The sequence below is a fragment of the Canis lupus genome, chromosome 30 (assembly GCF_003254725.2).
Source record: "Canis lupus dingo isolate Sandy chromosome 30, ASM325472v2, whole genome shotgun sequence".
Classification (NCBI taxonomy): domain Eukaryota; kingdom Metazoa; phylum Chordata; class Mammalia; order Carnivora; family Canidae; genus Canis; species Canis lupus.
In genome coordinates this window covers 37,714,094-37,730,332 of record NC_064272.1, presented here as the reverse complement: position 1 = coordinate 37,730,332, position 16,239 = coordinate 37,714,094, and the positions used below count along the sequence as shown (strand labels likewise).

At 54.3% G+C, this 16,239-nt stretch overlaps 1 protein-coding gene across 1 annotated transcript; it reads left to right on the top strand.

Annotated features, from left to right (window-relative positions):
* Nucleotides 1–2,923: 2,923 nt before the first annotated feature.
* On the top strand, nucleotides 2,924–14,977 carry LOC112675603 (cholesterol side-chain cleavage enzyme, mitochondrial). Its single transcript, XM_025472202.3, has 9 exons — nucleotides 2,924–3,275; nucleotides 6,876–7,031; nucleotides 8,393–8,592; nucleotides 9,419–9,622; nucleotides 10,251–10,408; nucleotides 13,114–13,280; nucleotides 13,480–13,558; nucleotides 13,967–14,164; nucleotides 14,594–14,977. Exons 1-9 carry the CDS (start codon nucleotides 3,007–3,009, stop codon nucleotides 14,723–14,725), a joined length of 1,563 nt encoding a protein of 520 aa, XP_025327987.1. The 5' UTR covers nucleotides 2,924–3,006; the 3' UTR covers nucleotides 14,726–14,977.
* Nucleotides 14,978–16,239: the final 1,262 nt, after the last annotated feature.

Sequence of the window (16,239 nt, the reverse complement as noted above, 5' to 3'; positions counted from 1 at the left end):
CGCTGTCCCCCTACTTCCATGGCACACGACTTTGTCATGGGACTTTTTCTCTTTGGTTCCCAGAATGTCCCCTTCACGAGTTCAAGCCTGTGTGGGGCATAAATTAAAAGTTGGATGCAAAAAATAAAAAATTAAAATTAAAGTTGGATGGTTCAAATGGATCCTACTTGGCCCTATTAATTTAGGTGCAGATGATGTTTGACACGTAGAAGTGTGACAGATTTTTAGCAACCCGATTGCTTACTCCTGTATCAGAGTTCCTAGTCATCAAGAACAGAGTCCAGCCAGTATTTCCCAGAGGAGGGTTTATCAAGAGATGCTACGTAGTCCACAAAATCTCCGGGAGGGTGTGGGGAGCCAGCTGCAGAGCCTGAGAGCTGAGTCTTGTCGTCCTCGGCACGCTGGGGACACGGGAGGTCCTGAGTGGGCACCCTGACTCGTGACCACACTATTCTCCAGCTGCAGCTCCTCCGTGCCCTCTTCCTTGAGGCAATAGCCTGTTCTTTGACCTTTTGTAGTAAACATGTTTTTTCTGCTTCCTAAAGTCAATCATTCCTACAGCCAACCTGTTAACTCTCTTAATAAAACCTGGAGGAGACAAAGCCTCGGGTCCTAGTCCGAGCGTGGTTTGAGTCCTAGTCCAAGTCTCGGTCCCCCCGCCCCCCAGGTTAAAATTCAGTGAGACCCCGAGTCTTTCTTCATATCGTCACCTCCGACTATCCTGGATCTGTGGCAGGAGGGTGGATAGTCAGGCTCGGATGCCAAGGTGTCGGGAATGTCGTTTGAATCACATCCCAGGGCTGCCTCGCTGGCCACCCACGGACCCGCACGAGGCACCCACGCTGCAGCCGGCCTGGGCCCGACGGCTCTGCCACCACATGTGCCACAGTGGGTTTCGCGTGGTCTCACCTCTTCATGCCACCACCTTCCCAACCAAAATTTCCTCCAAAATTAGGGGAGCCTAATCCATCTGCCTGCATCCTAGTCACAAGGGACGCTGGAAAAGGGAGTTTGCAGCTACTGCCTCCTTAGTTGGGGAATTGCTAAAAAACCCAATCTGTGAGCATCTGTGTCTGGGCAGCCCCTCCCTGGATGCCCAGCAGATTTTGATAAAAGCAGGAGCACATCTGTCGGCCCATATACGGTGACAGTCCACTGACTGCCGCCTGGACCAGCTGGACAGATGTTCAGGTGTGGCAATGCCATCATCCTTACTGAGACCCACGGAGCAAACTGCTGGCCTTCCCTGCCAGGTGGCAGTGACCTGCCCAGCTTCTCGGGCCAAGGCTCCCAGTCCCCTCCCCATTCTCTGTGGGGGCGTCCGGGTGGGCCCTGCTTGGCGCCTAGTGACTATTTGCTCTCCCGTGACTCAGGGGACTTCCCTCTCCTACTTACCTTAGGAGAGGGAGCGGCGCCAAAGCTTGAGCTGGGTTTAACTCCTACTTGGGAAGGCTGCGTCCTCTTTGTCAAAGCCTGTTGTTTTTCTTAGGAAAAGGAGTTTCTTAGGAAAAAGACAGATTTTTTTTTTTTTACATTTTATTTTGGTACCTTATATTCCATAAAATGCAAATATCACTAGTGTACAGTTTGGGTGAATTTTTATAGATATAAACACACAGATCAAGACAGAGAACATTTCTAGCACCCCGGGAAGTTCTCTGATGCCCTCCCCTGGTCATTACCCCACAGGAGAAGCATTTCTTTCTTTCCTTCTTTTTAAAGACATAGAGGAAACTTTGTTTGTTTGTTTGTTTTTTGAGGAAATTTTTTAAAAAAGATTTTATTTATTTGAAAGAGAGAGAGAGAGAGCGCGTGAACAGGAGTAGGGGCAGAGGGACAGAAATCCCAAACAGATTCCGCACTGGGCTTAACACGAGGCTCCATCTCAGGACCCTGACTGAGATCATGACCTGAGCTGAAATCAAGAGTCGGACACCTAACCCACTGAGCCACCCAGCGGCCCAAGGGGAGCGCTCCTGTCGCCGCACGTTCACTTCGCTGATTCTTACACGTCACCAGAGCAGGGTCCAAAGCTGCTCCAAACCCCAGGTGTGGGGTTCTTTCACTCATCATGAAAGTCTCAGGAGATTTTGATTTTTCTTGTTGGTCCTTTGCCTTAGTGTTCTACAGTGAGCAACCTTGACTGTTATTTTTTATAGATAATAGTGTTTTTAAAAATAATGAGGGGATCCCTGGGTGGCCCAGCGGTTTAGCACCTGCCTTCAGCCCAGGACATGATCCTGGAGTCCCGGGATCGAGTCCCACATTGGGCTCCCTGCATGGAGCCTGCTGCTCCCTCTCCCTCCCTCTCTCTCTCTCTCTGTCTCTCGTGAATAAATAAATAAAATCTTAAAAAAAATGATAACAATACTTGTCAATTATGACATTTCCAGAAAATACAAAGTTTTTTATTCCAAGCAGAAAAAGTAGAACTTTAAAAATTGGAGAACTATACAAAAACAGGTTTTAATCATCTCTGTCTCTACTTTGTATCTGTGTATCTATGTATGTACCTGGCTATGAATCTATGTATCAGTCTATCATCTCTCTATTTATCTATCATAAATAAGTGCTGCCCAAAAGCTGCAGGGTGGCTCTCACTTCCAACCTGGGCCCCAGGTTGTCCACACACCCTGAGGGACGTCTGCCAGGGCCTGGGTCCCACTGCAGGGAGGAGCAGGAGGCCCTGGCAGAGGAACGGCACAAAGCTGTGCCATTGCAGGGGCCTGCTGGGGCTGATAGTGAGGGCAGAGACAGGGGAGCCTCCTTGTGCTTCAGGAAGCCTCTCTGTCTGCAGAAATCTCACACTGAGCCTCGGTACCCCAAGTCTGGGAAGGGCTGTGTGTGGGCTGGAGCCAATAGGAGAAGGAGGGAGGTTGTCTGCTTTGTCAGCTCGCTTAGCCTTGAGCTGGTGCTTATAAGCTGGACTGCAGGGGCCCAGGGCCGGAGTCACCCTGGCAGGCCTGCTGCAGTGCGAGTAGGGACGGTAGCGATCGTGGGGACGGCATGCTGGCCAAGGGGCTTCCTCTTCGCTCAGTCCTGGTCAAAGGCTGCCAGCCCTTCTTGAGCACCGTGTGGGAGGGTCCAGGGCATCCCAGGGTGCCCACCGGGGATGGAGCCAGTATCTCCACTCAGATTCCTCGCCCCTTCAGTGAGATCCCCACCCCAGGAAACAATGGCTGGCTAAACCTGTACAATTTCTGGAGGGAAATGGGCTCACAGAAAATCCACTATCACCAAGTCCAGAATTTCCAGAAGTATGGCCCCATTTACAGGTAAGCCTGGCAGTGTGGGGCTGGTGGGATAGCGGGGTAGAGGGGCCTGAGAAGCCCTTCTGGACTCCCTTTCCCCAAAAGTTCTGTCCTCCATTCTAGGCTCTTGTCTACTTTTTAAATTATTTTTTAAACATGTATAATATTTAAATTATTCTTAAATCATATTTTCTTTTTTTAAAGATTTTATTTATTTATTCATGAGACACACACAGAGAGAGAGAGAGAGAGAGAGGCAGAGACACAGGCAGAGGGAGAAGCAAGCTCCATGCAGGGAGCCCGATGCAGGACTCGATCCCGGGACTCCAGGATCACTCTTTGGGCTGAAGGCAGGCGCTAAACCTCTGAGCCACCCAGGGATCCCCTATTTTTTTTTTTAGAGGGGAGGAGGGGTAGAGGGAGAGAGAGAGAGAGAATCTTAAGCAGGCTCCACGCCCAGCTTGGAGCCCAATGCGGGGCTTGATCTTGCCACCCTGAGATCATGACCTGAGCTGAAATCAAGAGTGAGACACTTAACCGACTGAGCCCCCCAGGCACCCCTGCTCTTACCTTTTCTGACTTTATTTCTTCCATGCCTGAGGACAGTGGCAGAAGGGACAAGGCTTCCCAGACAGTGGGTTCAGTCCCCAGCCTGAGGCCTCTAGGCTGCTCAGGTCCTACACCCTGTGAAACTTTACGGGGGAGATGGCGGTAAGAGAACAAGCCCTGTTAACTGCCTCCCTCCATCCAATATCCTCCAGATGCCTTGGCAGGTAAGGCTATCATCCCCCCTGTGGGAGGAACCCGAGCTCTGAGGGATGAGCGTCCTTGCCTGGTCACCCAGCTATATCCCTGTCCTGCTGGGATGCTGGCCTCAGCCCTCAGCCCTGGCTAGCTCGGGAGCAGCCCACTTTGTGCCCTCCACTTGGCCTGGCTAGAGCCCCTCTCCAAGCCTCTGCCTTGGTTTCTGCCAGGAGGACAGGCCTTTGGTCTTTCAGCCTCTGAATGTGCTCCTCCTCCCCCCAACCCTGGAGGTGGGTTTGAGGGCTGCCCTTGACCGGAGGCCTCGCTCGCTCTGGCTCGGCAGTTTCTCTGGTGCGTAGCCTTCAAGCCACACCTGGGTTCTGTTCTGACGGGGTTCTGATACTCAAGGGAGATGGGAGGTGGTGGAGGTGCCAGTTGGGGGTGGGGAGGGGACCCCAGGGGCGACAGTGCTTTTTACTTTAAGTGAAAGGGTCAAGGTGGGGAAAGGGCATTGATAGGATATGTTGGCAGGCTCGCTGGTGGGGCTGGGGCCGGAGGGCAGGGGGTTTGGGTAGGGTCCAGCTGCTCATTCGTCAGGGCTCCTGCCTCCCTCTCCCATGAGCCTTTCTGAAGTCCAAAGGGCCTTCTGCGCAGCTGCTTGGAGGCAGGGAGCCCCGCAGGCTGGGTGCCAGCTTTGGGAGAAGGTTACTCCTCTCTTCAGGGAGATCGTTTGTTATTCCTGCTTCCTCCCTTCCTCCTCTTTCCCTGCTTCCTCTCCCTCGGGTAGGAACTCCTTTTATCAAGCCCCTTTCTGTTTTCTGAGCCTCTTGACGCATCCTTAAGCGCGATGTTACTACTCACATTTTACAGTTGGAGAAACTGAGGCCGGGGAGGTGAAGGGTCTTGCCCAGGTCTCACAGCTCATCAGGACAAAGCCAGGGAACCCCAATCGTCCGATTCCTAGTTTGGTATCGTCGTTCCATTCTAACGTATGGCCCAGAAGTGATAAACTTCTGAATACATGTGAATAAACAACTCAGAAAATGCCGACAAGCTCAAATGGAAATTGCGAGCAGATACATCTCAGTGTTGATAATATTTATGTAGCATTATGAATGTGAACATATTACGTATGCTGTTTGGTGGGGTCCCACAACAACACCTGGATGGCTTCCCTTTTCTCTCTTTAATATGACTGTTTTTTCTTTAATATGATTTTAAAAGGCAGCATGGTAGCCTGTAGTATGGATAAGCCACATTATTGAAGCCAGTTCTTTAGAGTGGACATCCAGCTCTCTCTGGGATTTTTCACTATTAGATGCGATGCCTAGAGGCATCATTGTCCCGCATCAGATCACTGCCTTGGGCTAGATTCCCAGAGTTGGAATTGATAATAATAATAGCAGTTCAAGGATTTTGCTGAGCTGGGGTGGGGGGATGGAGCTAGTGGTGTGAGGACACTTGGTAGCTGGAAAAACACTGAGGGGATTTTCTGGGAGGCCATGGACGAAGCCCAAGGAGACTTGGGAAGGTAGGCTGGGGCTTAATGGGTTCGTGGTTAAAGAGCACTCTCTCCCTCTCCCCTCATCCTCTCCCTTCCTCCCTCCTTCCTCACTTTGAGGAAGGGGAAAGAGAGAGAACTTGGCTTATACCTATATATTTTTGTATTTTGCCCTATAGTGTGTCTTGAATTAACTTTCTTTTTTTTTAAAGATTTTATTTATTTATCCATGAGAGACGCACAGAGAGAGGGAGAGAGAGGCAGAGACAGGCAGAGAGAGAAGCAGGCTCCATGCAGGGAGCCCGATGTGGGACTGATCCTGGGACCCCAGGAACAGGCCCTGGGCTGAAGGCGGCGGCCCTTGAATTAACTTTCTTATGCAAAAGGCAGATGTATATAAGATTTGGACTTTTCTACTATTTCCTGACTGTCATATTTTAATATGAGACCACCCACAAAGTGCTTTGTGACATATATCTATGCTTGAGGCCTGATGTTTAACCGTGGTTTTGTTTGAATAGAGACAAAGTGCTTTGTTGACATCCAAGGAGAGGCAGGGTGGTCACTCCCAGAGTTTCTTTTTCTTTTTTTCTCTTTTTTTTTTAAATTTTTATTTATTTATGATAGTCACAGAGAGAGAGAGAGAGAGAGAGAGAGAGAGAGAGAGAGAGAGAGAGGCAGAGACACAGGCAGAGGGAGAAGCATGCTCCATGCACCGGGAGCCCAATGTGGGATTCAATCCCGGGTCTCCAGGATCGCGCCCTGGGCCAAAGGCAGGCGCCAAACCACTGCGCCACCCAGGGATCCCTACTCCCAGAGTTTCAACCCTAGAGTCTAGAAGAGACTGGCTGGCCAGGTGTATGGACTGCCTACCTAGCAAGCCACACCGAGTCACTCCAATGGTGACATGACCGTGCTGTTCCTGGGCTCTGCAGGGGGTGCGATGGGGGGAGGGTGCTGAGGATGTGGACATGCAGGAGGAAGAGCGTGGGAGCACGGATTCGATGGCCAAGGTAGACCCTGGGTAAGGTGGAGCTAGCCTGGGGGCATGCCATGGTACAGCAGCAGCTACTGTGACATGAGCATAAAGCTGTCACTGTAGAATGCCTTAGCAGGAGTCACATCCATAGGCGTTAGCATCTTGCCCTTCAGCAACCCTGTGAGACAGGGACTGTATTTCCATTTAGTAAAAAAAGGAAACTGGGACTCAGAGTGAGTGAACGCCTTTCCTCAGGCCACACAGCGAGGGGGTTGCGGAAGGGGGATCTGCTCCCAGGACTGTTTGATCTGTGCTCTAGGCTATGAGCCCCATCCTGATTGCCCAGGGTCACCTTGGCTTCCCTGGAATCCACCGTAGCTCCTCTCCTCTGTTCCTCCAGGGAGAAGCTGGGCAGCGTGGAGTCGGTTTATATCATCGACCCGGAAGATGTGGCCCTTCTGTTTAAGTTTGAGGGTCCCACTCCAGAACGATTTTGCATCCCGCCCTGGGTGGCCTATCACCAGTATCACCAGAGACCCGTCGGCGTCCTGTTGAAGTGAGTCCTGGGCCACCTCCTGGGGGCTGGAGGGAGATGATGGGCTGTGCCTGCCCTGCTCTTTCTGGCTGGGGCTGCTGGGCAAATCCCTGGGGTCTTCCTGTCTCCATAAAACAGCTGACCGTGAATTACTCTGTCAGCCTCAGGGAAGCGCTCAGGGCAAAGATCCTACTGAGTAAATAAAGACCTAGGAAAGTTCTCATTGATTGGTTCATGCATTAAGTCCCATCTTATTGAGGACCTACTATGTGCCAGGCTCTGGGGTATAGTGACCAGTAGGGCAGGGCCCTGCCACCGTGCGTCTACAGGAACAGTGAGAAGCACAGACAAGTCCCTGCATTTAAGTGTAACGGATACCATTTTCTACCAAATTGGTCATCACAAGTTTAAAATGGGCAGGTCAAGTGTTGCTGAGGATACAGAGAGATGAGAGCTCTCGTAGCTTGCTAGGGGAGTGAAAGCTGGTGCCACCACTTCAGAAAATGGATGGTCATTCCTTCCTGCAGTTGGACGTTCACATACGTACGAGACAGCAGTTCTGTGTCCAGGGATAGACTCCAAAGAATGGAGTCCCGGGGGGACACGAGCTGGAAGGTTTGCAGCAGGGCTGCTCATGACGGCAAAGCCCGGGAAACCAGCTAAATGCCCGACGGGAGTGAGGCTGAGTGAGCGGTGGCACACACCAGTCACGGTGAACGGACTCAGTGAGCCACAACGATCCAGATGATACTTAGAAATATAAAATCGAGTGGAAAAAGCAAACCATGGCAGCCTTTTTAAGGAGTTGAAAACAAAGATACGGTTTTTATAAGTATGTCTTGGAATAGATACAGATCGGATAAAACTAGATATAAAAGCAAGCCAGGGAGTCCCCTTGGCCAGGGAGGCAGTGGTGGGAGGACTGGGTGGGCACATGGAAGTTACTGTCGAGCTCCCAGTTTCCATGCTGCCTGGTGAGTTTGTGATAACATCCTTACAAACAAGCAAACCCTAAAACCACAAAGAGAGCTTTGCATGGATCTACTTTGGAGTATGGGCCATTAGCGGAGACTTATCACTGACCCAGCTCAGGGCACCTGAGATCCCCTACCAACGTCAGCAGTGGGACATGTTGGGGGTGCGGAGGAGGGGAGACTGGGGGTGTGGAGGAGGGGTGGGGGTTTTGTTCCCTCTCTCACCTTCTTTCTTCCTGTCTCCTCCCCCAGGCCAGGCAGAGGCTGGGAGATGGGAGGCCCAGGGTGCTGGGGGTGGGAGTGAGTACCCGGCTCTGAGCTGTGGCGCAGCCGAGTCAGCCCCTCTCGGTGTTTGCCAGGCGTGCAAGGCTTGTGACCATCAGGGCCTGAGGGCTTGTATTTTCTCAGGAAGTCAGGAGCGTGGAAGAAAGACCGGCTGGCTTTGAACCAGGAGGTGATGGCTCCAGAGGCCATAAAGAACTTCATTCCCCTGCTGGACCCAGTGTCTCAGGACTTTGTCAAAGTCCTGCACAGGCGCATCAAGCAGCAGGGCTCCGGAAAGTTCTCAGGAGACATCAGTGATGATCTGTTTCGCTTCGCCTTTGAGTGTAAGGGGCTTTATCTACCTGGCAGTGGTCCTGTGGGGGGGAGAACCAGCCTCCTGCCTGGAGACTCAGCCCAGACCCTGAAGAAGCATCGGGATGAGCTGCCAGACACATCCTCTACCTCTTTCTGTCCCGGGGCATTGACCTTCGAGGTCTGGGAGGGAAAAGGAGGGTTGGGTGGTTCATCTAAATGGGGTATTTGAGGATATGTAGGAGTTTTACAGATGGGGGAGGAGGCCAGGCAGCGTGGGCCTCGTGGGAAGATGGGGGTTTCCTGATCGCTGCTGGAGATCTGGGATGCAAATTCCTGACCTCGTCGGCAGGAAACACTTGGGGTGGTTGTAGTCACAACCACAGGTCCAGCCACAGTGGGTCTTAGATGGCCAGTTTCCGGGGATTTGTGTGCCCTAGTCGCCATCTGACCTGTTTCAGGAAATCGTTAGCCAATTCGGTCAATTATAGATGAGCAATCTACCTCTCTGCCCAAGATGAAAGCGCAGAGGCTGCTCCGGATGCTGAGAGAGCGGTGGGGGGTGAAGCAGTTTCACGCCTCCTGGTCTGGTTCCCAGCTTTGCCCGAGACTCTGCTCCCACCACCCTCTGCAGGGTCTTCCGCTCTCCTGTCTGAAGGACCTGAGTGTTGCCAGGGGGCAGGTTGCTCAGCTCTGCAACCGCAGCCCTTGGGGACTCAGGCCTCTGTTTCTTTTCTGAAGGAGTCTGAGGTTGGGTGCAGGAGATCCTCTGTGTTAGCCGGGGTGGCGGTGAGGTTCCTGGGGGCTGAGGCCCTCCGATGGCCAGGTTGGAAGCGCCTCTTCTGCGTCCCTCTGCAGCCATCACCAATGTCATGTTCGGGGAGCGCCTGGGGATGCTGGAGGAGAGAGTGGACCCGGAGGCCCAGCGGTTCATCGATGCTGTCTACCAGATGTTTCACACCAGTGTCCCCATGCTCACCTTCCCCCCAGACCTGTTCCGTCTGTTCAAGACCAAGACCTGGAGGGACCATGTGGCTGCATGGGATGTGATTTTCAACAAAGGTGACGGCTGCATCCTGGGTAGCCAAGTCTGGGGGCCAGGAGAGCCCTGTCCACCTCAGAGGGTGGGAAACCCAGGCCTGGGGCTGGGGGGAGGGAGAGAAGGCTCTGCGCTCTGGTGGGCAGGGAGGGGAGGCGGGGAGGCCCTGGAACCACTGGCCGCGGTGGGCTAGAGGCTGACTGTTGGAGGTGGTTAGATTTTTCCGGAGAAAGAGGATCAGAGGCATTCAGCCTGTTCTCCCAAAGTAGACCAGGATCCCCGGAGGGTCAAGGACCATGCATCAGACTCGGCTGGGCGTGCTGACGGATTAGGATTTTGGTGGGAGAGATGGTAAGGCAGGGTGGAGAAAGAGGATTGGGGTGTGGTGCTGATGCCAGACCGGGAGTCAGGTCCACTCTGCCCCTGATGCCGCCATGACCTTGGGCAAGTCACTACCCTCTAGGACTTCTGGTTCCTTATCTGTGAGATGGGAATGACGTCACTTACCCCCTAGAGCTGGGGTCAGGAATTAGGTGGCTTCGAAGGGCTTAGCAGAGAGTGTGTGCTCAGTAAAGCGGCCCAGCTTTCTAGGCGCCGCCTCGCACCTTCCCTCCCGCCTGCAGAGAGCTCACTCCCTTCCCCCCTGCACAGCCGAGATCTACACCCAGAACTTCTACTGGGAACTGAGGCAGAAGCGAGACGTCGACAATTACCCGGGCATCCTGCACCGCCTCCTAAAAAGTAACAAGCTGCTTTTCGAGGACGTCAAGGCCAATATCACAGAGATGCTGGCGGGGGGTGTGGACACGGTAAGATGGCCCTCGGCGCGTCCTGTCGCCTCCTGCGCCCTGTGCCCCTTACTCACCAGGCCACCTTGTAGCGTGAAGCCCTATCTACGTGGGGGTGGGTCTCCCTTTCCTGGCTGCATTTCTTAAATACGGATCTTCTAGAAGGACAGATCACATTCGTCATCCATGGAGCTTGCCTTGAGGCTGACCCACCCTTTCTTCTTTGCCGTTGAAAACGGAGTGACTAGGTGTGTAGATGGCCGGCTTGTGCCTGGTGTCTACAAGGGAGAAGGCCTCCAGTCACAGGCGGAGGACACAGCGCACTCACTCAGGAAGGCGGGCTGGCCCTCAGAAGAGCGAGGAGCCAGTGGAACTTGCCCTGGGGTCTCGTTGCTGCCTCCAGTGCTCCCCCTTCCAGACCTCAGTCCCCCTCGACACCCGCCTCGACACCTGAAGACATGCTCTGTGATGTCTCCCTCAGGTCCTCTTCACAGGCAGTGCAGTACCCCAGAAACTTCTAGAATGTCAAAATGTCTCTGGCCTGTGCTCCTCCCTTTTCCCAATATCTTGAACTTTCTCATGCTGCTGTGATAGTGAGAGTTAATTATTTAGTGTTTATTATTAGTTGGAATTCAGGCACTGAGACTATAAAGATGAGTATGATGGACCTCAAATGCCCCAGATGGCTCAGAGAGGAAGGGCATATTAGTGTGCTGGGTTGGTTGCGGCCTCTCCGTGGCTTGCGGATGGCTGTCTTTTCCCTGTGTCTTCGCCGCAAGGTCTCTGTGCACGTCTGTGTCCTACTCTTGTCTTACAAGCATGCCAGTCCTATTAGATTAGGGCCTGCTCTAAACGTGAGGACCTCATTTTACCTTTCTTGGCTTGGTAAGGGCCCTATCTCCCGATACAGTTGCTGTGTGAGCTACTAGGGTTCAGGACTGCAACTTGTGAGCTTGGTGGGGCTGTGATGAGGATGATGATGATGATCATCCCATGATGAGGAGGAGCACGTGCACAGAGGACCACCACACCGTGTTGTAGGGCGGACGACCAGGCATGTGCTGGGGACTGGCGGCGCTGAGAAGCGGGGAGAGAGAACGTGGCCTAGGATAGGGAGAGTGCGCCATACGGGACCTATCGTTCAACCTGTGTCTTGAGGGCTGTTGCCAGGAGGAGGGAGGAGCAGGTGCCCAAGCTCCCATGTTAATGACTTTCTTTCCTAGGTACCGTCTTTCTATTGTGCTCTAACAGAGGGGTGTTGGTCTATGGGACAGGCTGCAGATGCGCCTCTGAGCATATTTTAAACATTGTCAGTTATGTAGAAGGCACCTCCAAAATCGCTTTCCTGCACCAAAGCAGCTGTCCTTATTGTTAATGTATTAACCCTGTCCTATATGGCAGGCAGGGGCCTGAGCTTCTCGTATGTATTAGCTCATTTAGTACCCACAAACGACGCTGGGAGGTATGTTACTATGATCCCTCATTTTTAGTTGAGGCACGTGGGGCACAGAGAGGGTAAGTAACTTAGTCGAGGTCACACCGCTAGTAACTTATTTGACGACCTTATCAAACAAGTATCTCCTGACCCTCCCACTCTGTGTCAGGCCTTGGGGGTAATAAGACAAATACACGTTTTCTCCGAGCCTTAAAGAAAGAAAACATCGTTGCTTCCTGGGTTCGGGGAGGAGAGTTCTAGAAAGAGGAAACAGCATGAGGAAGATCTCTGGGCTTCACAAGCTGCGTCTGGAGCCACATAAGGGTTTTAAGCAGAAAAGTGACTACATGGCATTTTTTTCCTGAGTGCTCCTGCGGGGAGGTAGGAGAGTGTCCAAACCTCTTGGACAGAAATATAATCCTTGGTAAGATAACATGTCCCAGCCCTAGGAGGGAGGCTGGCTCCAGCCTGGGGGTCCCACCACCAAAGATTCTGGGGCTGTGCGGTTTGATGAGGGTCACTCCTACCTCCATGTAGGGCTAATGGTCACCACCTCCGGCTAATACAGAGATGAGTTGGTTCATCTTAGGATCTACCACAGGCTAATTGCGACGCTGAGGGAAAACAGGTCTGGTTGTTCTGGTTTTAGGATCTTTGGGTCTCACTTTATTTTATGCTCCCCCAGGCAGATGCTGAGGTTGGGGGAAGGTCTATTATGCGAGGGATAGAATGGCAGTCATTTGGGAGTACGATCGTCACAGTAGGATCTGGCTCCAAAGCTCTCTGGGAGTCCTCTGGAAGAAGGGTGACTGAGTGACTACTGGTTGGGGAAACAGGTGGGCTCTGGTGACATCAAGGACGAGGACTGGGACAAGTGCTGCCCTAGACTGTCCTGCGGTGGGTGGGGAAGGCTTCTGGGGCCTTCGCCTTTAGAATTGTATTTTGCTTTTGCGGATGGTGGTCTCTGGATACAGGGATGAAGATGGGCAGATATTCTTGGAAATGAGAATTTATTTTTTATTTTTTATTTTTTTAACTTTTTTTAAATTTATTTATGATAGTCACAGAGAGAGAGAGAGGCAGAGACATAGGCAGAGGGAGAAGCAGGCTCCATGCACCGGGAGCCCGATGTGGGATTCGATCCCGGGTCTCCAGGATTGCGCCCTGGGCCAAAGGCAGGCGCCAAACCGCTGCGCCACCCAGGGATCCCGGAAATGAGAATTTAGCGTGGGTTTGGATGTCTCAGGAGTGACAGTCCCCCTTGCCTTCTGCACCCCCACACTCCTGCCAGACGTCCATGACACTGCAGTGGCACCTCTACGAGATGGCACGCAGCCTGGAGGTGCAGGAGGTGCTGCGGGAGGAGGTCCTGGCCGCGCGGCGCCAGGCCCAGGGAAACGTGAGCACGATGCTGCAGCTGGTCCCGCTCCTCAAAGCCAGCATCAAGGAGACACTGAGGCAAGCCCGCCGGCCACGCCTGCCCGCCTCACCTCCCAGGCCCCGGGCAGGGCAGAGGCGAGAAGTCTGCGGAGGCCGCTGGGCGCGGGGAGGGGGGAACTAAGGGGGCGGTCCTGTCTCCAGGTTGTGGGGTGGGTGCAGTAGCTGGGGCCCCGTGCCGGCCTCAGGCCATCAGCTCCCTAATGCCTTCCTTTGGCAGACTCCACCCCATCTCCGTGACCCTGCAGAGATACCTTGAAAATGACTTGGTTCTTCGAAATTACATGATTCCCGCCAAGGTAGGTGCAGCCGGGGTGCTTCTGGCTCTGCCAGTCGTATGGGGGAGGCCAGGTGGGGGCAGATGGGCCGGTGGGGTTCCGTCCCCTCCTAGTCCCTGGTGGCAGCAGTGCACGTGTGGACAAAGGGTTGGGGACCGGGCATAAGGGGGGACGGGGTCTGCAGTGGTGCCGGAGCCCTGCGTTAGGAGGGCAGCCCCTCTGGGACAGTCCCCAGGGCATCCTGGCCTTGAGTCTTTGGTCCTGCCCACTTGCTGGGCAAGGCTCAGGGATGCCTGGGGCCTTTGTCAAGGTCACGCAGTCGGGGAGCAGGACAGCCTGGCTAGGGGTGGGAGCGGGGAGCCGGGGTATGTACGCCCCAGCTGCGAGAAGGTGACGCCTGTACTCAGGCCTCTGCCACCCTGTGCTCAGACGTTGGTGCAGGTGTCCACCTATGCCATGGGCCAGGACCCCACCTTCTTCCTCAACCCGAGCAAGTTTGACCCAACCCGCTGGCTGGGGAAGGACAAGGAGCTCATCCACTTCCGGAACCTGGGCTTTGGCTGGGGCGTGCGGCAGTGCGTGGGCCGGCGCATCGCTGAGCTCGAGATGACCCTCTTCCTCATCCACGTGAGTCCTGCCCTGGACGTCGGGCACCCGGCCTGGCCGTGGCCCTAAAGGAGGCCCTGAGCCTCCTGTTCCCGTTTCTGCCCGGAGCCCAGGGAGTGCAGGGCTGGGGACACCTGCCTCCTGTGACCTGCCCTCCACCTCCCCCCACAATTTTGGGCTAATCTGCTTACTGCCCACGGGTGTTCTCTGGCCATCTGCCTCCTGGAAGTGGTGACAGGATGGGTGTGGGGTGGGCTAGGGTTTTGTAGGAGCTAAGGTGGACCAAGGAAACAAAGCACTAGTGGTGCGTTTTCAGGCACTACACCTGGTAAACAGGAGTGGGCAGGTGACCCCTTAGAGCTCCCTGAGTCACCCCACATGGGCGACACCCACAGGTGAATGGGCCTGGCCCTGTGGGGACAGCCCCTCCCCATCTCCCCTCTTTCTCAGATTCTGGAGAACTTCAGAGTTGAAATGCAGCAACTCAGGGATGTGGGCACCACGTTCAACCTCATCCTGATGCCCGACAAGCCCATCTTCCTCACCTTCAGGCCGTTTAACCAGGACCCACCCCAGGTGTGATGAGAGGGTGGACACTGCCTCTCCCCCCTTCAGGCCAGCAGGGCTGCCGGAGGAAGTCCCGAGGGGGTGGAGCTGGGGGGTGTCTGCTCCCCGGTCCTCGGTGCCCCTCCGCTGCTCCCTTTGGACCAGCTCTCAGGAGACAGAGCTGGTGTTCAGGGGGCAGCGGCTGCAGCTCAGCAGGGACAGCCCCCTTTCGCGCCACCTTTTCACTCCCCGCCCCCAGGAAGGCAATAAATGGCTGAACTACGAGAAGTGTTTTCATTTCTATTGGACCCCAAGGTATCTGCCCTCCTGTGGAGATGCTCCCTGACAGGTCAACAGTGGGATCTGAGCAGGAACAGCTGAGCCTCGGGGCCCTTTCTGTTGGGACCCCCCCACCTACAGCAGCTGGGAGCCCGCAGGATCAACCTCCCTGCTGCCTGGGGTGGGGGCGAGGTGCGGCAGGTGGTGGGCTACTGCCACCGTGCCGGGAGCTACTAGAGCAGTAGGCAGAGGTACCAAGGCTCTGGCTGCTGAGGAGGGAACAGGGTGGCCTGAGAGGGGTGGGCTCATGCTGGCTTCGGGGCAGGGCCACCTAGCAGGACTGAGGCTCTTGCTGGGCTCTGATCGGCCGAACCTTGGGTGGGAGCTCCCCGCGGGCTCATGAGGACTTCCTGCCAAGGTCCAGCTAGAGTTTTGGGGTGTGGCCAGGGCCACAGCCTGTGGGTGAGGGGCTGGTGTGAGGTGGCTGACCTGGAGGAGAAGCATGCTTTCCTCACCTCACCTGACCTTTTCGGGGCTTCCCCAGGCCCCGGCTTCCTGTTCTAGGGAGATGTGCCCACTTGTCCACACTGTGGGCAGTAGGCAAGAAGACTTGGCCAAGTCTTGGGTGTATTATTTGGACTGTCTGACACTGGCCCTAACATCGGTCCTCTTAACCCCTCCCGAGCCGCACCACTCCTGGCCTGATCAGGTGCCTGAACCCGCCTGGCCCTCTGTTAGCCACGTCTAAGTCCTGCAGGCAGGCAGGGGCGCTAATCCCACTCAGTAGAGCGGCCCTGCTGCCTGGGTCTCTTCTACCAGCATCTGCGGTCTCGGAGTCCACTCTTGGAGCCTTTCTGTTTTCCCTGCCATGCGATCCTCTTTCTCATTGGCTTTCTCTCTCCTTCCTGCTTCCTCTCTCTTCTCTGGGCCCTAGTTGTCTATGATGCAGAAATGTTAGGGCTGGAAAGGCCCTTACCATCAAAGAAGGCAAGCTCTGCACGGGATACATGGGGAAATGGAAGCCCAGAGAGGTTGCTTGAGTCACTCAAGGCCACACGGCATGCTTGTAGCATCCAGGGCTCCTGACTCTCAGGGGAGGGCTCCTTCCCCTGGCCCCATCTGCTTTCCTGCCCCGGCTGTATTTGGATTCAACATTGCCAGCTCAGCCTAGCCCAGGTTAATGCGGGTATTTCACACTAACCCGTAATTGATTGCCACAGGCAGGCTTTAAGTCTTCCCCTTCCCAGGAAACAGATAAATCAAACTTGAAA